Source organism: Gorilla gorilla, chromosome 2 (assembly GCF_029281585.2).
Source record: "Gorilla gorilla gorilla isolate KB3781 chromosome 2, NHGRI_mGorGor1-v2.1_pri, whole genome shotgun sequence".
Classification (NCBI taxonomy): Eukaryota; Metazoa; Chordata; class Mammalia; order Primates; family Hominidae; genus Gorilla; species Gorilla gorilla.
Genome location: NC_086017.1, coordinates 56,436,122 through 56,464,016, shown reverse-complemented (window position 1 = coordinate 56,464,016; position 27,895 = coordinate 56,436,122). Strand labels below are relative to the sequence as shown.

Below are 27,895 nucleotides of genomic sequence, written 5' to 3'. Positions count from 1 at the left end.
CACAAATTATGGTACCTAAATAATAGAAGCAAATCTTGTCCTTCACAGAAGAACACACACGTCAAAGCTAGAAACAGAACTGAGCACTCACCTGGGACTTGGCTCTTCTGGTTTCCTCTGTTTTGAGCCAGATGTAGTTACCATATTCCATATGAAATCAGTAAAAATCAATAAGGTGAAAGGGTTTTGTGACCAGTCATGGTAGGGTATGGGGAGGGAGTTGCCAGGGACTTTTAGGACCCTGGAAAAGATATAACACATCCTCACCATGGTACTTTGGAAAATGCAAAAAGGGCATTGAGACCAAAAACCTACCACCATAAAGCACCTCACCACCTAGAAATAACCAGTTCACATTTAGGTCAATATAGTTTCCATTTTTACTGTGCATACACATATATACAATGTATCTTAAAAATGGGCTTTACAATATGTAGTTTGATCACTTGGTTTACAACTAAATATATTGTGAACATTTTCTCTTCTACAACAGTTAAAGAATTGAATAGCTTGGAGGAAACACAATTTATTAAGCAATCTTGTTGGGGACATTGAGGTATAATTTTTTTTCTAAGGAGACTTCATTCTTTTTACAATGCCTTTGGGAAAAAAAAGGGGAGTTCTTGTCTTATATAGCTTTCTATAGATGATGGAAACTTGCCCTTCCATTTAGCCTTTTTACTTGCTTCTCTACCACCACCTAATCACCAATCAAGTAACCCATTTTGTTTTTCAACCTCTCTTCTATTTGCTTCCTCTTTCCTACCCAGTCTCCCTGCACACACGCAGGTGGACTTCCATTCCTTCAGCACTCTTGTTCCTCCCCTTAAAGATGTTTTCTTTCCTTTTAAAGAGACTATTTTAATTGATTTTGATCAACTCTACTCAAAACTGTATTCTAAGGTCCACATTAGAATTAGTCTTTAATAATCTGAAGATATAATTCAATCATATAAAAGAACATATTAAGAAGACCTTGGTAGAATTACATGTATCAAGAAACACCAGGCCTTGCACAGTTGCTCACGCGTGTAATCTCAGCACTTCGAGAGACCGAGGTGAGTGGATCACAAGGTCAGGAGTTCGAGACCAGACTGGCCAATATGGTGAAACCCCCATCTCTACTAAAAATACAAAAAAATTAGCTGGGCATGGTGACACATGCCTGTAATCCCAGCTACTTGGGAGGCTGAGGCAGGAGAATGGCTTGAGCCCCAGATGCGGAGGTTGCAGTGAACCAAGATCGCGTCATTGCAGTCCAGTCTGGGTGACAGAGTGAGACTCCGTCTCAAAAAAAAAAAAAAAAAGAAACACTGGACTTGGGCACAATGGAGATATGGCTGACTTTCTTTTGAAAAAAGAAGTAGTTTTTTGGGAGAGGGCAGGGCAAAGAGGTAAGAAGTAGTTAGTTCTGTAAGGAAATGTTAGAGACCATTTTGGAAATGTATTCATTATTTTAAGGCAACTACAAATGATCATCTTTCAGTTAGGACATTGTAGCAGCAGCCTTTACTGGTCATGAAATTTGCATGATATCTAAAATTGTATTTCTGGAAATAGGTCAATGTCGATTAATAGTAGCTTTGTATAGAAAGGCAGATGCCAACTAGCATAAAAGTGGTAGTACGTGCAGACGGTGGTAGTTCTGGAGTCCTGGAAGCCACGAGGTGCTCATCCATCACAAGGCCATCTGGAAGGTAGGGATGCTTGGTCATTAAAGCAAACCTCTCTGGCAGTTCATCCTGCTGCCCACAAATGTGGCATATCTATACACCTACTGTGAACCTGCTCTTCTCAGGACACTCACACCTGGAACCTAGCCCAGTGGTGATGCCTTCACTTGCAGGAATGAGCACAACCTGGTTAGATTCTGATTGGGCCCCATGTTCCAGGAAGAGAACATGTTCCCTACACATCCAATCACCCAACCCACACTTATCAAACACCTATCCTGAGCCTGACACCCAGGATGCAAATGGCAAAGACACAATCCCTGTCTGGATTGGGGAATTCCTTCCTGTTCTCAGTGAAATGTTTGCTTTCATTTACTTCCTGGACTTGAATATTTTCCATTTCTAACATCTCCAAGGCCCAGAACTATAATAGGTCTCTGAATTTGGGGGGCCCTAGAAACCTGGCTCAGGCTAGGGTGGAGAGAGGACTGTTGCCTCTTTTCCTCTCCAGGTGCTGCCCTTCTTTTCATTGTATTCCTCAAATCAGTAAAAATCAATAAGGTGAAAGGGTTCTGTGACCAGTCATGGTAAGGTATGGGGAGGGGGTTACCAGGGACTTTTAGGACCCTGGAAGTTTCTAAAGGACTAGCAAGGGGCCAAGCCTCTGATAGAATTTGTCGTCAGGGTGGGCTCTAAATGAGCTGCCCATCCTGGTTTGGGTCCCCCTACCCAAAGGAAAGGAACACCAGAGAACATCTCTTGGTTAAACAAGAGACCGAGACTTGTTTATTTTCCTCAATAGAAGTTCAGACCATAAAATGTCAAATAGACTTGAAATACATCTCTATCTGAAAGGCAGCAGGACTAGCCAGGTTCCCGAGGAAATAAATATCAAAGAGGCCAAGGCAACTATCTCATCAGGAGTCTGCGATGCTTTTATAAGCAGAACTTTGGCTGCCAGGCTCTAGCAAGACAAGAGGTACTAGGAGAGCCTGCTAACTAAGCACCCCCCAAGGCAACTACGTAACTTCAAAGGGCAAAAGAAAGAGAACCTCCGCTTACCACAGCCGGGTAGAAATGCCTGAGGAAAGCAGCGGAGCTGACCGTGCCAGCATTTACACAGGGAACACTTCTTGGGCAGCCAGGTGTCATGGGGCACAGACCCACAGTTCCTAAGAATGAACAGGTAAGGCGATAGCCTTGGGTCTGAAATTTCCACTTCCCTTTCTCTCTCCTCTCCACGGCTCCCCGCCCCTCTGAATTGCTTACTCTTTGCGCACATCGTGCTCACAGTTCCGTCCGTAGAAGGAGGGAGGGCAGGCACAAAAGGACCCCAGCATGCAGGTTCCCCCATTCAGGCAGCAGGTTCTGTTTAGCTCCTTGCCTGAAAGGTAAGAACAGATGACTGAGGGTGTAGGGATGGAAAAGTGCAAGGGCAATTCCTGTAAGCGAAGGTTAATACAACACTAATGTGTTGTATCAGAGTAAGACTCCGCGCCTTTGAGCAGAGAAGTCATTTTCATGCATAGGCCAGTGGTGGTTCTGGGTTCCCCAGCGTGAAGTGGACTCAGGTGAGGAAAACTGCACTCCAGGGAAGTAAAATACACAATCCCTGTCTCACTTCCAAAACCAAAAGCAGTCCAGCACCTGCCCAGTTCCAGAACCAGGTGCCCTTTTAGGTGAAAGAGTGTTGGAAAGATACTCAGGAGACACATGAAGGGCCAGGGCAGAAGCATCGAAGTCAGGCAGTTCTTACTGTGCTGTATCCCCATGGGCGGCACACGCTGGGAGGACCGAGGCCGAATTGCAGGCTCCTCCTGGGGCCAAATGCTGTCGTCTCTGAAGGCCAGGTCTCCCCGAGATGGACGAGCAAATTCCTGATGGCCCAGGCCTTAACGACAAAATCAATTCATGGAGTCTGTATTTTAGGCCACATAAAAATTGAGAGTGATCAAAAGAACAAAAGGTCTCTCACCGGCAACTAATCCCAGTTCAAAGGCTTTAGAAATGGCCATGATCCAAATCACACTAGGAAGAGGAAGTCAGACACGAGTTAGCCAAACAAAGGACATAAAACCTTACAAGTTAACACCTGGGTCCTCTCATCACAAGGACAAGACCACAGATCACTGAAAAGAAACTGTGGAGCACCATCTTTCTTTTTTTAATGGCTAATTCATGTAACAAAGAAAAATGTTGAAAAAAAGTCACCAATATCCAAGTCTTTTTAATATATATTATTATTTCTTAGGCCCTGTCCTCACATAAGTACCTAATTTTAAGTAGGTATATGTCTTTTATCTTCTATTTCACATGTTTTCCCCTGCATACAATTTTCATATAAGGATTAAAAAATAGCTGCATCCCATGTTACCGATGAATCATTTTACAAACTATTGTATTTATTTATTTATTTTTGAGACGGAGTTTCGGTTTTTCACCCAGGCTGGAGTGCAATGGTGCGATCTCGGCTCACTGCCTCCCCTCCCCGGTTCAAGTGATTCTCCTGCCTCAGCCTACAGAGTAGCTGGGATTACAGGTGCCCGCGACCATGCCTGGCTAATTTTTGTATTTTTAATAGAGACGGGGTTTCGCCATGTTGGCCAGGCTGGTCTCCTGACCTCAGGTGATCCACCCGCCTCCGCCTACCAAAGTGCTAGGATTACAGGCGTGAGCCACCGCACCCGGCCAAACTATTTTAACCAATCACTTAAAAGGTTTTTAGGTAAAAAATGTGGGTTTTTTTTTTTTTTTTTTTTGCTATTATCTTAATGGTTTTGCCAAGTATTGAATCTGCTTATACCTTTAATCTTTTCGGAAGATTTTAAATTTGGTTGTAGTATTAACCTTTATTTGTACAAGAATAAAGAAACACTATTTCATAGGCAGAGTCATTAACATAAAATGAAAATTAACATTAACACGAAAATGTTAAAAGCCAATGGCAAAGTTAGAAGTAACCATGTGAAATTCCAGGTCTTTCAGGAAAAACAGCAGTGCCGTTGGCAGCTCTTTTAAGGCTTGAGCAAGAGAAAAATCAAATGACAGGTGTAGAACATTATTTCCTAAGCTGGCAATCTCTAGCAATCAAAAAAAGTTCACATTCAAGATTAGCTCATACCTGTAAGAGAAGCGGGCCATCTTCCTGCAGTCCATAGCTTTTAACAATTAGGGAGAAAAGAGGCGTTAGCATCGCTTTAATTCAGAGTCATTGCCAAAACAGCCAAAGGAAAACATTCATCTCCTAAAGCGAAAATGGCAATTTAAGAAGAAAATGAGAAATTCGCGTTCCCCAGAAGGTCGTAGCAGAAGCAGGAGCAAGGCGTCCAGGGGAAACTGGAGGGCTTTCGGCCTTGGACGTTTTGACCTTGAGCTGGAGACTCAGCCTTTCCGGGGATTCTCCTTCTTCAACAACAAACCCCAGTCGGGGCGGGGAGACCTTTCAGGTGGGCGGGACGCCCACCAGCATGACAATGGCCCACACGCGGGGAGAGGAGTCTTATAAAACTGTGGTTAACTAGCCCTAATATCTCTATCATTAGTTGCAGGCTAAAATGATCAGATGTACTCTTTTGGGAAAAAAAAAAGAAAAAAGAAAAATCAGTTTCTCTAATCAAGTTGGTGATTCCAGATTGGAGGGGTGGTGGAAAGTAATTGCTTTAATTAGGAAAACCTGAAAATGTATGGGTCTCAAGGCATTCGATATTTTATTTTATTTCAGGAAGTTTTACTTCCTGAAATTTGCTTCCATCTTTGTTTTTCCAAAAGGGTGTTTTGAGCCCCGTACTCCCCCTGGGGGATACCCGGGTGGCCAAGGAAGGGGTGCTCTCCGCCTGAGGAGCTAGGTGTGTGTGTGTGGGGAAGACTAGGAAGCTTGAAACTGAGATAGAAGTTCAGGGTCAGGAGGGGTTCCTTGGGGGCTCCAGACTTGAAGTGCAAATTCCAGGCGGACGTGAATTCCTGAAAGGACGCGGGAGCCGGCGCCAGGTGCCCGGGAGAGGGGAGGGGCGGCCAGGGGCGCAGCCGCTGGGGCTCTCCAGTGGGAGTGCCGGCCTGTTCCAGAAAAAAGTTCTAGAACCACGGCAGTCCGGCATGGGAGGCCATTTCAGCCCCCAATCACGAGAATTTATCTCAGCCTCCCAGCTCCCACAGGGCGGCCTCTTCCAGCCCCTCGCCGTCCTGGCCCCACGACACCGAGAATTACCCCCGGATTCTGATGTGCCGCTTGCAGGGGTAAACGTGTTTATTGAGTGGTTCCACTAAGCGCCAGACGCCCCAGATGGAGAGGCGCGTCTATGAACCGGAGTCGCCTCACCTAACATTTCAATCCTCCGGGTTATTTCATGTGTTATTAAATACGCCCAAGGTCGTTAATAGTTTCTAAATCGCATTTAATTCCAATTTCTAAAGGAAAGCCTGACGGTTACTTAATGTTGCCAGGCACACAAATGCGAAACTTTTATTAGATAGTTGTTTCCATCCATCTCTGTTTATTGGATTTAGGCCTCGGCAGAAGGAATTGGTAGCATCTGAGGCCATTTCAGCGTCAGTGCCTACCTGTGTGAATGCCATGGATCCACAGGTGCTGGGAAGAGGTGTTATTTACTTCTACACATGATTTTTTTTTTTTTTTTGAGACAGAGTCTCCCTCTGTTACCCGGGCTAGAGTGCAGTAGCATGATCTTGGCTCACTGCAACCTCCACCTCCTGGGTTCAAATGATTCTCCTGCCTCAACCTCCTGAGTAGCTGGGATTACAGGCGCCCGCCACAAGGCCCGGCTAATTTTTGTATTTTTAGTAGAGAGGGGGTTTCACCATGTTGGTCAGGCTGGTCTCAAATTCCTGACCTCGTGATCCACCCGCCTCGGCCTCCCAAAGTGCTGGGATTACAGGCATGAGCTACCGCGCCCGGCCTTACACATGATCTTGGGAGAAGCAAACGTAAAATAATTTGTACTGTGGGAGTGAGGCCCCATCCAGTCAATGGTGGGATGCAGCAACATTTCCAACTCCACAGTTGACTGTTTCATTCCTGCTGCGCTTCGCCTCCTCCCTGTGTGGCCTTTTCAGGTGAAACGCTTCAGGTAGCATGCTGAGATTCACAGGGGACAGGGGAACATGGCCTGAAGCTCTAGGAGGCCGGAGGTGGGGGAGGGCTCCGCAAAGGAGAAGGCTAGCCCTGGAGCTGCAAGGAGGTTTAAAGATGTTACTCAGTGTGGTACATTTGTAAGGTAGCTTGTGCACCACAGTCCTCACCAGTCCAAGGTGCTAAGTAGATAAGTAGCGCCCACAATATTAGTCTCACTTTATGGACAAGACAACTAGTTCTATTTGGGGATTTGAATATCTTGTCTTTAGAGACTGGGCAGGCCTGTGGCAGAACTGGCAACAGAACACACCCCTGCGTTGCTATTTCCTTATCTAAAGCTCTTGCGGAATTTTTAGAGCTTAAATAGGACCCCTGGAAATCACTGCATTTTCAGAGGAAGTAACTGAGGTCTCCAGTCTGGCGATGTTGGCATTGACGGGACCAGAACCCCAGGATGCCAGCTTTTCAGCCACACAAAATCCCTTCTCTAAGGACCAGAACCCCCTGAAGAGATCCCCATTCCCCATAGGTACTGACTGCAGAGGAAGCCAAGTGGATCCAGGGTAGTCAGAGCCTGTGCCAGGTTTTGGGATGCGGGGTGGGGAGAAGCGGAAGGGAAGGGCTGTGGTGTTTAAGAGAGGTTAGATATTTGCCTTTGGGCTGGAGATGTAAGGGCTATTTAACAGGTATTTGATGTCTACTACTGGGCGGCCTGTAGAATGGAGTTTGGCTCTAGAGAAACAGTTGTGAGAAGTGACCCCACTGTGAGGCTGGAGAGAAAGAACAGTAATTGTTGATTCTAATTGTACTAACTGCAAAAAGTTGTTGCTGCCTCCAGGTGGGGGAAATGAATGACTACCCTAAGATGGCCACTGGTCACCTCTGCTTGGTCACTGTTGAAACTGGGCTGCTGGCCAGCCTCCAGGCCAATGAGTGCTTTGTGTCAAAAGGTCAGGCCTAGGATTGGGAAGTGCTGTGCAACGGGGGTTCCCCAATCACAGGCAGCCCATCTCACCCCTTACGAAAGGCACTGAGAGCAGAAAATGAAAAACAATGCTCTTGGTGTTGGCCATTTCTTGGTACTGCCCTTGAGACATTGTGTATTAAAAACTGGGGCAGAATTGTGTTTAAAAATCACACAAATAAGCATTTGACTTAAAACCATCCAAACAAGAATGGTGGAATGAAATACATCATAATCAAAGGACAGACTTCCTGTGTCTGCCTAAAATTCAAGGAAGAAAATAAACTTGGAGAATGGGATCAATTTTAGCTATCAAAAGCCAATTCGACCTTGTTTAAATGGTTGAGAACACGTAGAACAAAATTCCAACCAAAGAGTTAACAAAAGAATGCCATGTCTGCACTACAATGACGGTATTTCAAGGTAAAAGCCTCCTTTTATCATAGGGCGCTTAGGTCTTACCTCTGTCATTGTTCCCTTGAACATCCAGGCAGGCCAGAAGATAAGAGAGAGCAGAGGGGGCGGGGGAATTCTGTATACGTATGTACCCTCCAGCTGAGGAATGCTGGGGCCTCTAATTTCATCAAGCTTAGCTTCTGTTAACACCTGAGCTACACTCCTGCGGAAGCATTATCCACCCAGTGTGTCCTGGCCACACTTCATTAACAAGTTAATGGCTTTCTGTTTTCACTGGCAAACTTACAAATTGCAACTGGAAACTTATTCTGTATTTGCCAAAGGTCTCCGTGTGGGACATAAAAGGACAGATTCCTGCATTCAAAAATCTGCAATTTCAGTGGGGAAGACATGCTCAAGCAAGTCATTTTAGAGCCATATTGTTACATAAATGGCGTAAGAGGAATGGAGAAGGGCTTAAGAGAGGACTTCATTTTTTTTCCGTGCGCCATGGGGGCCATATCATATTTCTTCCTATGTAGACATAGTATACATTATTTTATCAATGAATAGACATGACATGTTTCCACGTTTTGTGGTGAACTTCCTTGTACATATATCTTGGTGAACGCTTGAGAGCATATTCCTCTTGTAAATTTCTAGCACTGGAATTGCTTGGTTAAAGGTTGGACGCTTCCAAATTATTTTCGAACAAGCCTGCACCAATCTCCTCTCCGCCCCTCCTCCCTCCCCCTTGAGTTGGTATTGAGAGCTCATCTCCCAAGTACTTACCAGGTCTGGCTGCAGCAAGCATCTTAAGTTTAGCTAATACAGTATGTGAAAAGTAGTATTTCATTGTTGCTTGGTTATTGGGTGTTTGTATTTCATTTTCTATGACCTGGCTGGTCCTTCTTACAAAGCACTTGGACTGGCTTCTTTGAGACTCAGCCCAAATTTCATTTGCTCTGGGAAGTCCTTGCTGAGACCATCCTCCCTACTCCAGCTTCCAGCTGTTCTGAGAGCCCTGTCCTGGCAACCACTGTCCCCAGATTTTATCTTGTCTTCACTGCATATATATATATACGTATATATATATATGTGTATATATATATACACGTATATATACGTATATATATATGTATATATATATACATATATATATACGTATATATATATTTTAGATGGAGTTTTAGATTTTAGATGGAGTTTCACTCTTTCTGCTCAGGCTGGAGTGCAATGGCGCGATCTCGGCTCACCGCCCGCCTCCCAGGTTCAAGCGATTCTCCTGCCTCAGTCCCCTGAGTAGCTGGGATTACAGGCATGCGCCACCACACCTGGCTAATTTTGTGTTTTTAGTAGAGACGGGGTTTTATCATGTTGGCCAGGCTGGTTTCAAACTCCCAACCTCAGGCAATCTGCCTGCCTCAGCCTCCCAAAGTGCTGGGATTACAGGCATGAGTCACCTTGCTCGGTCTCACTGTATTGTAAACTGCTTTGTGTGTGTGTGTGTGTGTGTGTGTCTTTCACCAACTCTTCCCCCTATCCTTTATTCCCTTGGACTAAGAGGTCCAGAAATCTGGTCTTCCAGAAACCTCAGCTTCTCCAACCTCTAGCGCAGTGTTTACCTGTGCTGATTTTCTTTTGGCTTAGTCTTTCTCCACCAGCCACATCTCTGACAGACACATATTAAATCTCAGCCCTATTTTCTAAAATGGGGGTGGGGCGAGGGCAAGGTCCTTGAGAGGTGCCACATGAAAACAACTTGTTTCCTCAAGCCTGATCCTAGAAATAAAACAAAGAATACCCTCTTCCCCCAGCAAAGAAGGGAAAAAAGACAAATTTGAAATATGTAACCCAAACCACCACTGATATTCTGGGCTGAATTCTGGGCAACTTGTTAAGAGTATTTACCATATACAGCCGGGCGCGGTGGCTCACGCCTGTAATCCCAGCACTTTAGGAGGCTGAGGCGGGCAGATCATGAGGTCAGGAGATCGAGACCATCCTGGCTAACATGGTGAAACCCCGTCTCTACTAAAAATACAAAAAATTAGCCGGGCGTGGTGGCGGGCACCTGTAGACCCAGCTACTTGGGAGGCTGAGGCAGGAGAATGGCGTGAACCCGGGAGGCAGAGCTTGCAGTGAGCCGAGATCGCGCCACTGCACTCCAGCCTGGGCGACAGAGTGAGACTCCATCTCAAAAAAAAAAAAGAGTATTTAACACATATAAGACAAGATAATTTTGATGTACTTACTGGGAACCATGTTAGACTATGGAAAATCTGATTTAACCTTTTTTTTTTTGAGATGGAGTTTCACTCTTGATGCTCAGGCTGGAGTGCAATGGCACGATCTTGGCTCACCACAACCTCTGCTTCCCAGGTTCAAGCGATTCTTCTGCCTCAGCCTCCTAGATAGCTGGGATTACAGGTGTGCGCCACCATGCCCGGCTAATTTTGTATTTTTAGTAGAGAAGGGGTTTCACCATGTTGGCCAGGCTGGTCTCGAACTCCTGACCTCAGGCAATCTGCCTGCCTTGGCCTCTCAAAGTGCTGGGATTACAGGCATGAGCCACCGTGCCAAGCCCTGATTTAGACTTTTAGACATAGCTATAATTTAGAATTCTTTTACACCAAAATCTTATTTTTTTTCAATTAAATTCAACAAATATTTACTGATCAGCTATCTGTGCTTAGCACGATGGGGTAGACAGAGATTTCCAAGGTAGGGCTCCTGCTCCCATCTTCCCTCCCCCGAGATAAGACAAGCCCAGTAATCTAAATGAAGTGCGATTTTACTGTGATCAGTAAGCTGCTGATGGTGAGAAGGTAGTCACTTCCTAATTTCCTACCAACCAAGTCAAGGCCATTTGGCCCCAGCAGACAAATAGATGGACAGACAGACTCCCAGGAGTTAGACTTGGGAGGCAAACTGGGGTCTCACTTGGTTTTCATGACCTGGACAATCTCATTTAAAAGTGCTTCTTAAGCCGGTGGGGTGGCTCATGCCTGTAATCCCAGTGCTTTCGGAGGCCAAGGAAGGTGGATCACCTGAGGTCAGGAGTTTGAGACCAGCCTAACCAACATTCAGAAACCCTGTCTCTGCTGAAAATACAAAATTAGCCAGGCGTGGTGGCGGGTGCCTGTAATCCGAGCTACTCAGGAGGCTGAGGCAGGAGAATTGCTTGAACCCGGGAGGCAGAGGTTGTGGTGAGCTAAGATCAGGCCATTGCACTCCAGCCTGGGCAACAAGAGTGAAACTCCATCTCAAAAAAAAAAAAAAAACAATAAAACAAAAAAACAAACAACAACAATTAAAAAAAGTGCTTCTTATGTGGTGGATTTTGTATTTGATCACGTACAGCTCTTAATGGCTATTTTATTTTTTTGAGATGGAGTCTTGCTATGTTGCCCAGGCTGTAGTGCAGTGGTGCCATCTTGGCTTACTGCAGCCTCTACCTGCTGCTGGGTTCAGGTGATTTTCATGCCTCAGCCTCCCGAGTAGCTGGGACCACGGGCACGTGCCACCACGCCTGGCTAATTTCTTTTCTTTCTTTTTTTTTTTTTGAGACAGAGTCTCAGTCTTGTCTCCCAGGCTGGAAGGCTATGACACAATCTCAGCTCACTGCAACCTCCACCTCCCAGGTTCAGATGATTCTCCTGCCTCAGCCTCCTGAGTTGCTGGGATTACAGGTGCCTGCCACCATGCCCGGCTAATTTTTTGTATTTTTAGTAGAGACAGGGTTTCACTATGTTGGACAGGCTGGTCTCGAACTCCGGACCTCAGGTGATCCACCTGACTCGGCCTCCCAAAGTGCTGGGATTACAGGCACGAACCACCACGCCCAGCCCTACTTTGATTTTTAGATCCCACAAAGAAGTGAGAACATGGGATGTTTGTCTTTCAGTGCCTGGCTTATTTCACTTAACATAATCATCTCCAGTTCCATTCATGTCATTGCAAATGACTGGATCTCATTCTTTTTTATGGCTGAATAGTATTCCATTGTGTATATGTACCACATTTTCTTTATCCATTCATCTGCTGATGGACACTTAGGTTGCTTCCAAATCTTAGTTATTGTAAACAGTGCTGCAACAAACAGGAATGCAGATATCTCTGATATACTGATTTCCTTTCTTTTGTGTGTATATCCAGCAGTGGAATTCTGGCTCATATGGTAGCTCAATTTTTAGTTTTTTGAGGAATCTCCAAACTGTTCTCCATAGTGGTTGTACTAATTTACATTCCCACTAACAGTGTACAAGGGTTCCCTTTCTCCACATCCTCACCAGCATTTGTTATTGCCTGTCTTTCGGATATAAGCCATTTTAACTGAGTTGAGATGATATCTTATTGTAGTTTTGATCTGCATTTCTCTGATGATCAATGATGTTGAGCATCCTTTCATATGCCTGTGTGCCATTTGTATATCTTCTTTTGAGAAATCTATTCAAATCTTTTCCCAGTTTTTTTTTGATCAGATTGTTAGATTTTTTTCCTATAGCGTTGAGCTCCTTATATATTCTCATTATTAATCTCTTATCAGATGGGTAGTTTGCAAATATTTTCTCCCTTTCTGTGGGTTGTCTCTTCACTTTGTTGATTTTATCCTTTGCTATGCAGAAGCTTTTTAACTTGATGCAATCCTATTTGTCCATTTTTGCTTTGGTTGCCTGTGTTTGTGGGGTATTTGTGTTGTTGTGGCCTGTGGTTATGGCATTGACCAGACCAAGGTCTTGGGGATTTTGCCCAATGTTTTCTTGTAGTAGTTTCATAGTTTGAAGTCTTAGATTTAAGTCTTTAATCCATTTTGATCTGATTTTTATATGTGGTGAGAGATAGGGGTCTAGTTTCATTGTTTTGCATATGGATATCCTGTTTTCCCAGCACCTTTTATTGAAGAGACTGTTCTTTTCCCTAGTGTATGTTCTTGGTTCCTGTGTCAAAAATGAGTTCACTGTAGGTGTGTGGATTTGTTTCTGGGTTCTCTATTCTGTTCCATTGGTCTATGTGTCTGTTTTTATGCCAGTACCATGCTGTTTTGGTTACTATAGCTCTGTGGTATAATTTGAAGTCAGGTAATGTGATTTCTCCAGTTTTGTTCTTTTGCTTAGGGTAGCTTTGGCTATTCTGGGTCTTTTGTGGTTTCATATAAATTTTAGAATTGTTTTTTCTATTTCTGTGAAAAATGTCCAGTATTTTGATAGGGACTGCATTGAATCTGTAGATTGCTTAGGGTAGTGTGGACATTTTAGCAACATTGATTCTTCCAACACATGAACATGGAATGTTTTTCAATTTTTTGGTATTTTCTTCCATTTCCTTCATCAGCGTTTTATAGTTTTTATTATAGAGATCTTTCACTTCTTTGGTTAAGTTAATTCCTAGGTATTTAATTTTATGTGTGGTTATTGTACATGGGATTACTTTTTAAATTTCATTTTCATATTGTTCACTGTTGGCCTATAGAAATGCTACTGACTTTTTTTTTTTTTTTTTTTTTTAGACAGGGTCTCTGTTTCCCAGGCTGGAGTGCAATGGCACAATCTCGGTTCACTGCAACTTCTGACTCCTGGGCTCAGATTATCCTCCTACCTCAGCCTCCCAAGTAGCTGGGACTACAGGTATATACCACCATGCCTGGTTAATTTTTGTATTTTTTTTTTTTTTTTGTAGAGATGGGGTTTTGCCATGTTGCTCAGGCTGGTCTCAAACTCCTAGGGTCAAGCAATCCACCTGCCATGGCCTCCCAAAGTGCTGGGATTACAGGTGTGAGCCACTGTGCCCAGCCTGCTACTGGTTTTTGTATGTTGATTTTGTCACTTGCAACTTTACTGAATTTGTTTAGTTTATCAGTTCTAATAGTTTTCTTGTGGAATCTTTAGGTTTTTCCAAATATAAGACCATATCGTTAGCAAATAGATAATTTAACTTCTTCCTTTCCAATTTGAATGCCCTTTATATCTTTCTCTTGTCTGATTGCTCTAGCTAGGACTTCCAGTTCTATGTTGAATAACAGTGGTGACATTGGGTATCCTTGCTGTGTTCCAGATATTAGAAGAAGGGCTTCCAGTTTTTCCCCATTCAATAAGGATACCAGCTGTGGATCTGTCATATATGGCTTTTATTATGTTGAGGTATGTTCCTTCAAAACTCAGTTTTTTTGAGGGTTTTTATCATAAAGGAATGTTGAATTTTATCCAATGCTTTTTCAGCATCAGTTAAAATGATCATATGATTTTTATCCTTTATTCTGTTAATCTGATATATCGTGTCAACTGATTTGTGTATGTTGAACTATCCTTGTATCCTAGGCATAAATTCCACTTGGTCATGGTGAATGATCTTTCTAATGTAGTGCTGAATTCGGCTTGCCAGTATTTTTGTTGAAGATTTTTGCATCAATATTCATCAGAGATGAATTTTGACCTGTAGTTTTCTTTTTTTTTTTGATGTGTCTTTCTCTGGTTTTGGTATCAGGGTAATACTGGCCTATAAAATGAGTTTGCAAGTATTCCTTCCTCCTCTATTTTCTGGAATAGTTTGGGTAGGATTGGTATTAGCTCTTCTTTAAATGTTTGGTAGAATTCAGCAGTGAAGCCATCAGGTTCTGGGCATTTTTTTACCGGGAGACTTTTTATTACAGCCTTGATCTTGTTACTTGTTATTGGTCTGTTCAGGTTTTGAATTTCTTCCTGATTCAATCTTTGTAGGTTGTATGTACCTAGAAGTTTGTTCATTTCTTCTAGACTTTCCAATTTATTGGCATACAGTTGCTCAATGAGTGGATTTTTAAAAGTAAAAGAAGGAGACAGAGAGGGATTGATATGAAGTTATTTGTTATGAATTTTCATTGGTTTACAGAAATAACATTGATAAGTGATTGGCTATATATCCTTTAGCTATAGGGTGTGGTTATAGTGTCTGGCGTGTTGCTATTAGGCTAATTTACGCTACTTGTGACAATAGCAAGTAATTTCAAGAGATGAAGACATAGCTCAAAGAGGGGAGTAGGGCATGAGTGCAGTTTCATTTTAATGTCTCCTTGGGCCTGATAATGAAAAAAACTTGCATTTCTCAGATAAAAGTCCTTTTTTTTTGAGACAGAATTTCACTCTTGTTGCTCAGGCTGGAGTGCAATGGTGCGATCTTGGCTCATTGCAACCTTGGCCTCCCGGGTTCAAGCGATTCTCCTGCCTCAGCCTCCCCAGTAGCTGAGATTGCAGGCGCCTGCCACTACGCCCAGCTAATTTTGTATTTTTAGTAGAGACGGGGTTTCTCCATGTTGGCCAGGCTGGTCTCAAACTCCCGACCTCAGGTGATCCACCTGCCTCGGCCTCCTAAAGTGTTGGGATTACAGGCGTGAGCCACCGTGCCCCACCAAAAAGCATTATTTTCAAAAGGCCAGGCACGGTGGCTCATGCCTGTAATTCCAGCACTTTGGGAGGCCGAGGTGGGCGGGTCACCTGAGGTCAGGAATTCTAGACCAGCCTGGCCAACATGGTGAAACCCCATCTCTACAAAAATACAAAAATTAGCTGCGCGTGGTGGCAGGCGCCTGTAATCCCAGCTACTGGGGAGGCTGAGGCAGGAGAATCGCTTGAACCCGGGAGGCGCAGGTTGCAGTGAGCCGAGATCACACCACTGCACTCCAGCGTGGGCGACAGAGTGAGACTCCTCTCAAAAAAAAAAAAAAAAAAAGAAAAGAAAAGAAAAGAAAAGAATGCTTTTTAAGGAAATGAATTTTAGAAGTATGACACATATATCACACAAAAGGTATTTTTCAGTTTAGGCTAAGGGATATGAGGAGCCATTGCCATTAAGGATCAGGACGTGGTCACATGGACTCCTGGGAGCAGCCAGGGAGTTGATTACTGATTATTAACTTGTCATATTTTCACGATGTCCGCTATCAGCAAAACATATTTGGCCAATTAGTAAAGTATCTAAAGAGAACCTAAACTCACATACATTTTAGGATATTAAAAAGATAAAATGTAACGGTGAATGTAACGGTGAAATTGAGACCTTCGATGTCTGCTGCTTCCAACACAGAAAACACTTTTACATTCCCTTGGTCATATGGCTTTCAAAGCCTGCGTCTGGCTGGGTTCCCAGCTTAGCGTGCTGAGCACTCGGAACCTGCTCCCTTCCATTCCACACCCTCCGGGATCTCCAATGTGAAAATGTCTGGCCCTGGGTAGGAGGCTGCAGATAGTCCCTGGGCCGGGGCTCGCGCTGGCCGGCTGCAGCGCGCAGGGTGCCAAGCCCTCCCCTACGAAGTCTGTTTTGTATCAGGCTGGGCTGAGTCACATAGAATAGATAGATAGTTGATTTAGCACATGTCCTCCAGATCATATTATCCGCCTACAAATATAGCCTGTTAGCGCACAGGCACGGGAGGCTTCTTCCGGCTCGGCCGTGCTGCTCAGCGGGTGTAAACAGCCTCTGCGGTGTAAACAGCCTCTGCGGTGTAAACAGCCGCGGCGGGCAGGCCAGGACTGTCAGTGCCCGCCCCTCGGGGCAGGTAAGCGCTGGGCGTCCGAGGTGGCCGGCGGGGCGGGAGCGGGGGCCTTGCGCTCCCGGTGGGAGGACGCGGGCGGATTGGCGGTGCCCCGGGCGCTCAGTTGTTTAATCCTTCCTCTGTGCCTTGGTGACCTGCAATCTGCCGGAGCGACAGGGGTAAACGTCCCTAACCGGACAGCGGCTGGGGCTTAGGCATCGACCGGTATCTGAGGTCCAGGACTATGGTGGGATGGCGAGAAAGGAGAGAGCGTGGGGAGGCAGGGGTCCCCGCGAGTGAATCTTGCTCCGGCTTAGCAGTTGCCCTGCGCGTACTGCTCCGGCGCCCAAGGCTGAGCCCAAAGCTTTCTGGTCCAAAGCGCTGTCCAGGGGAGATAAATCAACTTTGTTTGTGTCCTGAATGGTATGATTGACACATGGCCCTGGCGGGGAAGTCTTTTCTTCCAGCGTCTCACGCCCCCTGACTTGGGGTGGGGACAGGCCTGAGGCAAGGGTGGAAAGTGACTGGAGACCCAGAGGAGGAGGAATTGTCTGGCTTGTTAGCGGCTCTGCCCTGTTGCTAGCTCTTCTGCTGGACCAAACCCTCTCCCAGAACTCAGGGACTGGGGGGTTCACCCATTATTCACCCAAAGAACCTCTGCTAATCATGCCAGGTGGAGGAAAAACCCTCGGACGCTCACATACCTCTTGTTTTTGTCTTACATTTAATTGGTGACAGGGATTCTTAGTTTCCTTTCTTTTTTCTTTAAATGATTGAACTTTTTTTTGACCTTACTAGGTGCCAGGTATTGTCTTAAGCTCTTGACACAATGATCCTACGTGATGTTCTCGCCAACCTGTGAGCTCAGTGCTGTTTGCTCCATCACGTCCACATGAGAACATCAGGCTCAGAGAGGTTAGGCCGTGTTCTCAGGGACATGTGGCCAGAGAGTGGGTAGGCAGGGCTCCAGCCCAGGCAACTTGGCCTTGGAACTGCCCTCTTAATCCCGTCTGGACCCTCTGCCTCCCCTGGCTGGATTTTCTAGCTTAACAAATTACAATAAAATTAATCAGAAGTCCCCAGGGAAACTCTGATCATGTGGCATAAATGTCATTTAATTCAGGATTTGGCTGACTATACTGACCTTACTTGACTATTTAGCTCCTATTTACCCCCGTTTCTATCAGAAAACTCACTGCGTTCATTCCAATGCTGGTGTCCAGGCAGTGGCCTTATGTGAGGATAGAATGGAATTTGTGAGTCACCAAAGCTCCTTGGTTGTCATATTATTGCCCATTGTATCTTGGTGCCCCCAGAAATTCCCATGGGTTACAGTGGTTCTCTTGGATACCGCAAGGCTGATGATAGAGGTTTTCCTTACATTGATGACATGCCTGGAAGGGTGCTGTGGAGGGCTTGGAGCTGGGCAGCCTGGGGTGGAGGGGTCCTGGGAGTTCTGAGGGGCAGGTGTGGAGGAGAGAGCCTCTCTCTGCATGGCTGGTTCAGGTGACCTCTGGCATCAGCTCCATCCTCCTCTCCTGCTCCATCCCTTGCTCCTGTCCCCCTCCCAGCCTCCCAGTGGGAGTGCCAAGAATGGCTTGGCACCTGCATGATGAGGTGAGTCTCCTCCCAGACTTTGTTGAGTCTCCTCCCAAACTCCCCCAGATCCTTCTTAGGATGCTCTGAGAGGTTAACCCTGCCCCCACTCCACACCTCCTACCCAGCAACCTAGTGTAATTTGACAAGAAGGGAGAGGACTAGGTGACCGGAAAACCCCCCCTCCCCCTGGCATATGACTTCTGAGTGGAGACTAGTGCCCTGGTGCCAGGGGACATGTTTTTCCAGTCATGCCCTCTGGCTCTGGAAAGTGGATGGCTCTGTAAAGTGGTTCTGATATAACTGGGTTGGGGAGGGGGGTGTGGAAAGTTATTCAGCCAAACCTGCCCTGTTAGCCCTTTCCCCTTCCTCAAGGTCCCTGCAGGACTCTCCCAACCCCTCCCCCACCCTTTCTCTTTTGGCTTCTACAGGGGTTGGTTCAGCCTCTGTTGTCTAATGAACGTGCTGCGCTCAAATATATCCTTTGATGCTCTCCCCTCTAGTTTGGGAACTTGGAGGCATGGACAAGGCTTCTGTCTTTCTGCATTTAATGAGTGTCCATAAATGTCAGTTAGGGTTCCTAGGCATTGAAAAACAGAAATACACACTAAGTACACTGGCTCAGTACACACGGTTTCTGTGTTGAGGTTCAGAAGCAGGAGACTGGCATCTGTAGCCCTTGGACTACTCAAAACCCCCTCATTTGATGGCCATAGCACACCTCTGTCTGCAGGGGCTTGGACAAGGTGATGGAGAGGCCCCTGCAGTTCCCATCGTATGCTACAGTATGACCTGCTCAGCTGAACTCATGGGGGCCAGTGTGTGAACCCAAGTCTGGGGACTCCCAAGTGGCTGCTCCTGTCAGTAAACTGTGGCTCGTCTATGGCTTGGTCCATGGATAGACAAAATATAATGAATCAAATACTTTAACTTGCACGAAGTATTGTGATGCAAATAAACAGTAGACTGAGAAATAAAATAACAGGCGGGTTTACTTTAGATGAGGAGGCTGGGAAGGCCAGACAGGAGAAAACATTTAAGGTGGGTTCCAGGGGTGTGGGGAGGAAGCCATGTGACTTGGGGAGGAATGCTCTAGGCTGAGGGAGCAGTGTGTGCTGAGCTCTGAGGGGGAAGAGGCATGGGGTGGATAAGCACAGAGGAGGGGAGCAGGAGGGGTGAGGTGGGATGGGCTGGCCGAGGGCAGACCATGCCAGGGGCTCACTGCCTCTGTGGAAAGCTGGGATCTCATTCTCATTTCAAAGGCAGGCCTTGGGGAGATTTGTGCCAGGTGGTGGCATGATCTAGTTCTCATTGGAAAGTGACTCTCACTATTGAGTAGAAGATGGTTTGGATGGGGTTGAGTGGGAAGCCAGGAGACCAATTAGGAGGACTTTCCCCAACTGAGGCAAGGCGTGACACTAGTTGGTGGTGAGAAATGCATGCCCTCTAAGACGTAGGTGATAACTGGAGGTGTGGATGAATGTGTGTGTGTGTGTGCATGCACGTGTGTGTGTGTGCTTACTGTCTGCATAGTGGGTGGGCAGAGTGAGGAAACGAAGCAAAAGAAGTGACTTCTGGCTGAGTACAGTGGCTCATACCTGTAATCCCAGCACTTTGGGATGCCGAGGCGGGCAGATCACCTGAGGTCAGGAGTTCGAGACCAGCCTGGTCAACATGGTGAAACCCTATCTCTACTAAAAATACAAAAATTAGCCGGATATGGTGGCTTTTGCCTGTAATCCCAGCTACTCAGGAGGCTGAGGAAGAATTGCTGGAACCCAGGAAGTGAAGTTTGCAGTGAGCTGAGATTGTGCCACTGCACTCCAGCCTGGGTGACAGAGTGAGACTTCATCTCAAAAAAAGAAAAAAAGAAGTAACTTCTAGATCTTCTAGATTATGATGGAGTCATTCCTGAGGTGTGGAATTAAGGGAGGCCTAGGATGGACAAACTCTAAAGGAGCAAGTTTGGAGAACATCATGTTTCTTTGAGATATGTGTGAGACATCCAAGTGCATATTCAAGGAGGCAGCTGAACATGCACACCAGATGGCACCAGAAGTTAAGACTGATTTTTAAAGTGTCTTTTATAAAAATCCACTGTCTTGGTTATTTATTGCTGCATAACGAGTTAACCCCAGGCATAACAGTTTAGAATAACACACATTTATTATCTCACAGTTTCTGAGAGTCAGAAATCCAGGGCAGTTTAGCTGAGTGTTTCTGGCTTAGGGTCTCATGAAGTTGTGGTCAGGATGTCCACAGGGGCTGCCGTCATCTGAAGGCTTGACTGGGGCTGGAGGATCTGCTTTTAAGACAGCCCCCTCTCACGGCTGTTGACAGGAGGCCTCAGTTCCTCTCCTTGTGAAGCTTTTCCACAAGGCTGCTTGAGCATCATCATGACATGGCAGCTGACTTCCTAGAGTGAGTGATCTGACAGAGAGTGAAGACCTAGTCTCAGAAGCCACACACCATTACTTTCACCACATTCTAGTCATTAGAAGTGAGTCACTAAGTCTAGCCCATGCTCAAGGGGGGAGGAATTAAGTTCTACCTTTTTAAAGGGAAGAATGTGAAAGACTTTGTGGATATAGTTTAAAACCATCACATCCACCAAAGCAAAATATTTTACATTTTATTGTCCACTAAAGCTAGGATCAGTAAACTATAACCTGCAGGCCTGGCACCTGTTTGCATATGGAATGTGGGCACTGCTGGAGCATCTGGGGACCAAGCTGGAGTATTTTCTTCTGTTTCTATTCCCCCACTGCTCTCAGCTCCTGTCCACCTGGCCAGCTGTACCTTGCTGCAGCCCAGGGCCCACCCTGGTTGCCATCTACACATTGGAGACTCTATTGTTAGCAACCAAGCAATGGAATCTCAGTTCAGGAGCTGGTGACTGAGTAGGTCACCTTGCCTCCAGCCAGCTGTCCAACTTGTGATGACTGGAGGAGAGAAGGACACACAGGCACCTGTCTGGGTGATACTGGGGCAGAGAAAGAAATGGACTGCAGCAGGCTCACTCCCCGGCCCCTTCCCCTGCCAACCTCTCCCCTCTCTTTTTGTTTTTTTGAGACCCAGGCTGGAGTGCATTGGTGCAATCTCAGCTCACTGCAACATCTGCCTCCCAGGCCCAAGTGATCCTCTCACATCAGCCTCCTTAGTAGCTGGGACCACAGATGCATGCCACCACCCGGCTATTTTATTTATTCATTTTATTTTTTATTTTTGGTAAAGACAGGGTTTTGCCATGTTGCCCAGGCTGCTCTCAAACTCCTGAGCTTAAGCAATCCACCCACCTCAGCCTCCCAAAGTGCTGTGATTACAGGTGTGAGCCACTGCACCCAGCCACCCTGCCCCTTTTTCACCATACCTACTAGGCCTTTCCCTCTTGGGCTAGTCCCTCTTGTTCTGAGAATGTTTTTGGCAAGCAGCAGCTGGACATGAAACATGCTAACTACTCTGGATGGTTCTCTGGAGGCAAGCAGGGAAAGGCTCACCAGAGGGTTCTCCTTTGTTATGTAAACGCCTACATATATCTTCAATTTTGCTTATTGGCCTGCGAAACCTCTATTATTTACCATCAAGTTTTCTCAGCCCTGCACTAAAACAAAAGATTTTCCAGGCATTATTTTCCTTAATCCAACCTTTGAGAGTGTGCTGATGGTTAACATTTTCACTCAGGAGCGGGAACACTAAGTGTCTGGGAGTCCTTGGACTGGAGAGGAACATGGCTGATGACACTTTGTGGCCCCAGTGTTCTTTCCTTTACAGTGAGAGATGCCACCGTTCTCCTTCTGTCTCATCATTGCAGGTGTTTTCTTCTCTGGAAGATGCTCTGTGACTGTGGACAGTGTAGCCCAAATCGAGGGAGGCTTGTTCTCATAATTCTGCTACAACCACACAAAACCAGACCCACAGCAGGGAACCGGAATCAGATGCTGTCTTGGAACCATGACACTTTGCTGTCAAATTCAATGAGGGTCCAGGCTGAAGCTTTACACTTAGGCTGCTTTGTAGAATCTACTTCGTTGTAAAGTTTCCTATAAGAGGATATTGCTTTGTTTGTATTGAGGGTCTCTTGACTGGATCCCGTAGAGGTTAATTTTTCCCTTTTCTGTGTTGGGGTAGCATATGATGATGACATTTCTATAGTCCTAGAGAAAGTTAATGCTTAGGACATTGCATTCTATGTCTTTGCCTGAAAGATTGTGTTGACTAGAGTTTATTTTACAAAGAAGAGATTAGCTTTGTAAATTTGTGAGGAGATCTCTCCCCTGAGCTGCTGAGGGACTGGCACCTGTGTCTGTCCCTGACAACTGTGTCCTATGGGCTCCCCAATGTGGTTTCTCCCCTGGATGGAGGGTCTCCTACTTACCCTGGACTGACACATGGACTCTCATTTGAAACTACTTTCTCAGTCTCAGAACCCACCCATGAACTACTACCTTCTAGGTTAAGGTAAAATTTGTCCAGTTGTCTAGAGAGGTCTGGACTTATCTCTGTCCTACATGGGATGCCAAGGGCTGGGCTGGACCTGGCACTTAGGACCTTGTATGTCATAGCTTCCCAGCACCTCTGGACATCACATGTAAATCTCTAGCAAATGTGGTCATCACCTACTGTTCTTAGTCTCCAGTTTTCATTATATATGTTTGCAAACAAAAGTTCATCTTATAGGCAAGATGCTGATTTACATCCTGGCACATTCAACGCCCCCTTAATTGTATAAGAGAACTTCTTTTCCTGCTTTTTAAAAACACAGGGAAAATGGTGAACATGGTTAGATGACAGACAGAATATGCTCTTTCCCACCAAAATACCAAGAGTAGTAATGACTTGTAACTACTTAAAAATATGTCAGGGCCTTTGGTAATTAAATTTCATAATTCCAGGAATTTATCAAAGATGATTAAGCCATTTTTTGTTGACATGATCAAATATTTAGAACACAAAGACATTAAGAAGAGACCATTCCTCTAAGATGGGAACTAGAATTACATTTCTCTAAGTTAATAAATAGAAATTCATAAGCAATGATTTTAAAAATGTAGGGGCAGTTAATGTACAGCTCTGGCTACTTGCCAAGAGCTAACTGGCCTGAGGAAATGAAAGAACCTCAACAACAGAGTCTGTGATGTGTCTGGTTGATATAGAGAACACGAGCCCTGTGTGTAGGGAGTAATTCTTCCAGCTTCAGTTACTGTGGCTGGCTGGGCTGCCCACACTGCTCAAATACAGTTAACTTTACTTTGGCTTTTTGGTTTATGTGTAGACTTGGGATCTGTGCACAGATTTCCTCAAAAAAAACTAGGCTGACTGATTCTCTTATTAATGTTTCTTCACCACTGGTTGTGGACTTTGATCTTTATTTTCAGGATGATGCGTAGCGTTCCTTTATGGAGACTTTTAAGTCGAAAGCCATAGCCTTAATTAAGATCTTTGCAGGTTAGATACTCCTGAGCTGAAGATAACAGAGTAAGAAAAGTGGTAAAAGAAAAATTAAATGCACTTCTTTTACCTATCATTTTTATGGTAGACATTTGAAATTTACCCTTTCAGTGATTTTGAAATATGCAATACTTTATTATTGACTATAGTCGCCCTGCTATGCAATAGATTTCAAAACATTCCTCCTACCTATCTGAAACTTTGTACCCTTTGACCAGTAACTCCCCATTCCCTTCCTCCCCGGCCCCAACCTCTTTCTACACTCTACTTCTACGAGTTCAACTTTTTTAGATTTCACATAAAGTGGGACATGCAGAGAACCTTCCTTTTCTGATTGGAGGAGCTATAGCCCAAAAGAGTGGAGCAAACCGTCACGCTTTCTTACTCTCTTAAATCTTCGCTGCTTGGCCGCGACTTGTGGGTGCAGTTGTAGGAAGTGCACGGCAGAGCAGGGTAACTACAACACAAGTTTTTGGCCAGAGGCCCGAAAAAGGGAGCCCAGCGATCAGGAAAGGACCAGGGAGATCACAGAGAGGGAGGAATTTGGAGGAAACAGCTCCGTAAGTTTGTTCCTGGGCTCCTCCCCGAGCTGCGCATGCGTGGATCTGACCCTAACCAGCACTCCAAAGAAGTTAGACCTGAGCACTGGGATAGACCTTCAGCCACGCCGTAGACTGGCCACTGGGTGGCGCACACGGAACATAGCTGAATAGCACCACGAAGACTGAAAACTGACCTGACATGGGGCTCACACCCCACAGAAGGCAGGTTGGAATTTGAGGTCAGAACTCAACCAAATTGGTTACCCACGGTGTCAGTTATCAACTTACTGCTTCTCAGCTTTGAATGCGCCACTCAGTAAATATACCCTGTGTTATACAATGGCATTCCTTTAAATATTGGCCCTTTAAAGTGAGCGCAGTGCTGTGCTTTCTCAGTAGAAGGCACTGGAGGGGCAAGGTAGTAGGAAGAGGCTTCCTGCCTTTTTTTTGGCGTGGGTTGGGGATCAGCAGTGTGCATGTGAGAGTATCCATCGGAACCTGCCCCAAGCATGGGCTCAGAACAGTCCCTTTGCGACTTTGCATCTTTGGCCTTGCAGTCACCTTTCTACAGCTCTCTTGAGCCAGAACACAGAGCCCTTGTGCAGCCCACGTGCTCTGAAGAACTCCTGCCTGTGCTTGTATTTCGACTTTCTTCGCAAGCCTGCATATTACCTGCACACGGCCGCCTGTGCCCCTGAGGGTCACATGCCAACCTGCCATGCCTTCTGCAAGTGCCTGTGTGGTCCACACACTCTGAAGGCCATCTGGACTTCCATCACATGCCCATGCCACCAGTTGCTGATTGGCCATCCCTACCTGCACTTGAGGGGTTCTCCTATTAGTTACCCAGCAACTCCAGACTAGCCTGCCCAAACCAGAGGACTTACCTGCTATCTGATGGGCTGAACCCCTTCCAAGTTGGCCCTTCCTTGGATACGCTCCCTCAGCCCTGGGGTATGAATGGAAAGATAGAAAAATATCAACAAAGAAACAGAAGATATAAAGAACTAATTGGAAATTTTAGAAATAAAAAGACAATAATTGAAATAAAATACTGGATAGGCTCACAACATAATGGAGATGGCATAGGGAAGAGCTAGGAAACTTGAAGTAGATTACTGGGTTTCATGCGCGTCTGTGTGAAGAGACCACCAAAACAGGCTTTGTGTGAGCAATAAAGCTTTTAATCACCTCGGTGCAGGCAGGCTGAGTCCGAAAAGAGAGTCAGCGAAGGGAGATAGGGATGAGGCTGTTTTATAATATTTGGGTAGGTAAAGGAAAATTACAGTCAAAGGGGGTTTGTTCTCTGGCAGGCAGGAGTGGGGGTCGCAAGGTGCTCAGTGGGGGAGTTTTTGAGCCAGGATGAGCCAGGAAAAGGGACTTTCACAAGGTAATGTCATCACTTAAGGCAAGGACCGGCCATTTACACTTCTTTTGTGGTGGAATGTCATCAGTTAAGGCGGGGCAGGGCATTTTCACTTCTTTTGTGATTCTTCAGTTACTTCAGGCCATCTTGGCATATACGTGCAAGTCACAGGGGATTCAATGGCTTGGCTTGGGCTCAGAGGCCTGACACTGGGCATTACCAATCTGAAACAAAAAATAGAAGAAAAGATTTATCTGAAATGAACAAGCCCTCAAGAATCTATGGAACAATACTGAAAAGTCTAATATTTGTGTCATCAAAATTCCAGAAGGAGAGGAGAAAGAGTGTAATGCAGAAAAAATTTTCAAGAAATAATGGCTGGGGCTGGGCGCGATGGCTCACGCCTGTAATCCTAGCACTTTGGGAGGCTGAGGCGGGTGGATCACAAGGTCAGAAATTCGAGACCAGCCTGATCAACATGGTGAAACCCTGTCTCTACTAAAAATACAAAAATTAGCCAGGCGTGGTGGCACGTGCCTGTAATTCCAGCTACTCGGGAGGCTGAGGCAGGAGAATTGCTTGAACCCGGGAGGCTGAGGTTGCAGTTAGTGGAGCTCACGCCACTGCACTCCAGCTTGGGCGACAGAGCGAGACTCTGTCTCAAAAAAAAAAAAAAAAAAAAAGAAATAATGACAGAAAAATCCCCAAATTTGTCAAAAGATAAAAATCAAGTGATTAAAAAAGCTAAACAAATCTAAATCAGGATAATCCCACCCAAAATCCGTGCCCAGATATAATAATTAACCTGAAGAAACCCAAAGACGAAAAAATTTTGCCAGGTGCGGTGGCTCATGCCTGTCATCCCAGCATTTTGGGAGGTTGAGGTGGGAGAGTCACTTGTGCCCAGGAGTTTGAGACCAGCCTGGGCAACATAGTGAGACCTGATTGCTGCAAAAATATATTTTTTTAAAAATTAGCCAGATATGGTGGTGCATCCCTGTGTTTCCAGCTACCTGAGAGGCTGAGATGGGAGGATTGTTTGAGCCTAGGAGGTTGAGGCTGCAGTGAGTTGTGATGGCATCACTGCACTCCAGCCTGGGTGACAGAGTGAGATCTTGTCTCTGGAAGGGGGAAAGAAAAAAAAAAAAGAAAGTAGCAAGAGAAAAATGATGCATCTCCTATAGGAAAGTGTGATTCAAATTATTTCAGATTTCTAATCAGAAACTATGGATGCCAAAAGAAAGTGGCACAACATTCTAAAGGTGCTGATTAATAAAGAAAAGATTGCTTTCAAATTCTATATCCAGCAAAAATAGTATTTATGAATGGAGGTAAGAAAAAGGCATCCTCAGTTGAAGGAAACCAGAATATGTCAGTATATTTTCTCTAAAATAATTGTTAAGGCAAGTTTTTAGATAGAAGGGAAATGATAACAGATGTAAACTTGAACAGCAGGAAGGAAGGAACAGGAACATATAAATATCAAGATTAATATAATGGACTAGTTTTCTCCTCAGGAGTTCTTTAAATTTGATGATTGGAAGCCAAAAATATAACATTGATTGACATAATACATAAGACAACTGCAACATAAAGGTGGGAATGTAGCAGGACCTATATGGTGGTAAGATTTTTACATCTCACTTGAAGTGGTAACATACTGTTTCTAAGTGGACTATGAAAAAGTAAGTATGTGTAATAAGTCTTAGGGCAACCATAAAACAAGAGAAAAAAACTACCCAAAGAGACATAGTAAAATATATAATAGAGAAACTAAAATGGAATTCTAAAAAATGTTCAGAGAAAAGAAGGCAGGAAAGTGTAAAATAGGAAAATAAAAGAGGGACCAAATAGAAAAAAAGTAATAAAATTACAGATTTAAATCCAAATATACAAGTAAGTGTATTAAATATAAATGGCATACATACATCAATTAAAAGATAGAGATAGTCAGAATTGGTTAAATAAATGATCCAGCAATAGTCTGTCTACAAAATCTCACATCAACTATAAGCATATAGTTAGGATAATATAAAATGATGGAATCAAGAAAGTGAAAAGCAACTCACAAAATGGAAGAAACATTTTGCAAATTATATACCTGGTAAAGGACCTGTATCTAGAATATATAAAGTACTATTGCAACTTAACGATAAATAAAAAGACCAATTAACCCAATTTAAAAAGGGGAAAGGATCTGAATAGACATTTCTCCAAAGAAGATCTATGAATGCCTAACAAGCATATGAAAATATGCTCAACATCATTAGTCATCAGGAAAATGCAAATCAAAACAGCAAGATACCTCTTCACAC

General features: G+C 44.9%; 2 protein-coding genes and 1 long non-coding RNA gene across 4 annotated transcripts in view; 1 reads left to right on the top strand and 2 right to left on the bottom strand.

Moving 5' to 3' along the window:
* Window positions 1-366: 366 nt before the first annotated feature.
* On the bottom strand, window positions 367-5,140 carry CRIPTO (cripto, EGF-CFC family member). Its single transcript, XM_004034026.5, has 6 exons — window positions 4,795-5,140; window positions 3,649-3,701; window positions 3,430-3,564; window positions 2,943-3,057; window positions 2,736-2,845; window positions 367-1,690 (listed from the first exon to the last, which is right to left on the bottom strand). Exons 1-6 carry the CDS (start codon window positions 4,827-4,829, stop codon window positions 1,572-1,574), a joined length of 567 nt encoding a protein of 188 aa, XP_004034074.1. The 5' UTR covers window positions 4,830-5,140; the 3' UTR covers window positions 367-1,571.
* An 11,179-nt stretch (window positions 5,141-16,319) lies between these two features.
* The window catches only part of LRRC2 (leucine rich repeat containing 2), a 50,343-nt gene continuing 38,767 nt past the window's right edge, over window positions 16,320-27,895 (top strand). For both annotated transcript variants that reach the window (XM_019024647.4, XM_055382192.1), the window contains exon 1: window positions 16,320-16,652. The gene's annotated coding sequence lies outside the window, so the exon portion shown is untranslated. The remainder of the gene's footprint in view (window positions 16,653-27,895) is intronic.
* Window positions 20,372-24,256, bottom strand: LOC109026387 (uncharacterized). Its single transcript, XR_002005408.2, has 3 exons — window positions 24,058-24,256; window positions 21,869-22,264; window positions 20,372-20,654 (listed from the first exon to the last, which is right to left on the bottom strand). It is a non-coding gene; the product is annotated as an uncharacterized lncRNA (long non-coding RNA).

Coding starts and splice junctions, on each gene's coding strand:
- CRIPTO (XM_004034026.5), bottom strand. CDS start 4,829: ATGGACTGCAGGAAGATGGCCCGCTTCTCTTACAG. Junction 2,846..2,942: donor GAGCACGATGTGCGCAAAGA/GTAAGCAATTCA, acceptor GTTCATTCTTAG/GAACTGTGGGTCTGTGCCCC. Junction 1,691..2,735: donor GGCATTTCTACCCGGCTGTG/GTAAGCGGAGGT, acceptor CCTACCTTCCAG/ATGGCCTTGTGATGGATGAG.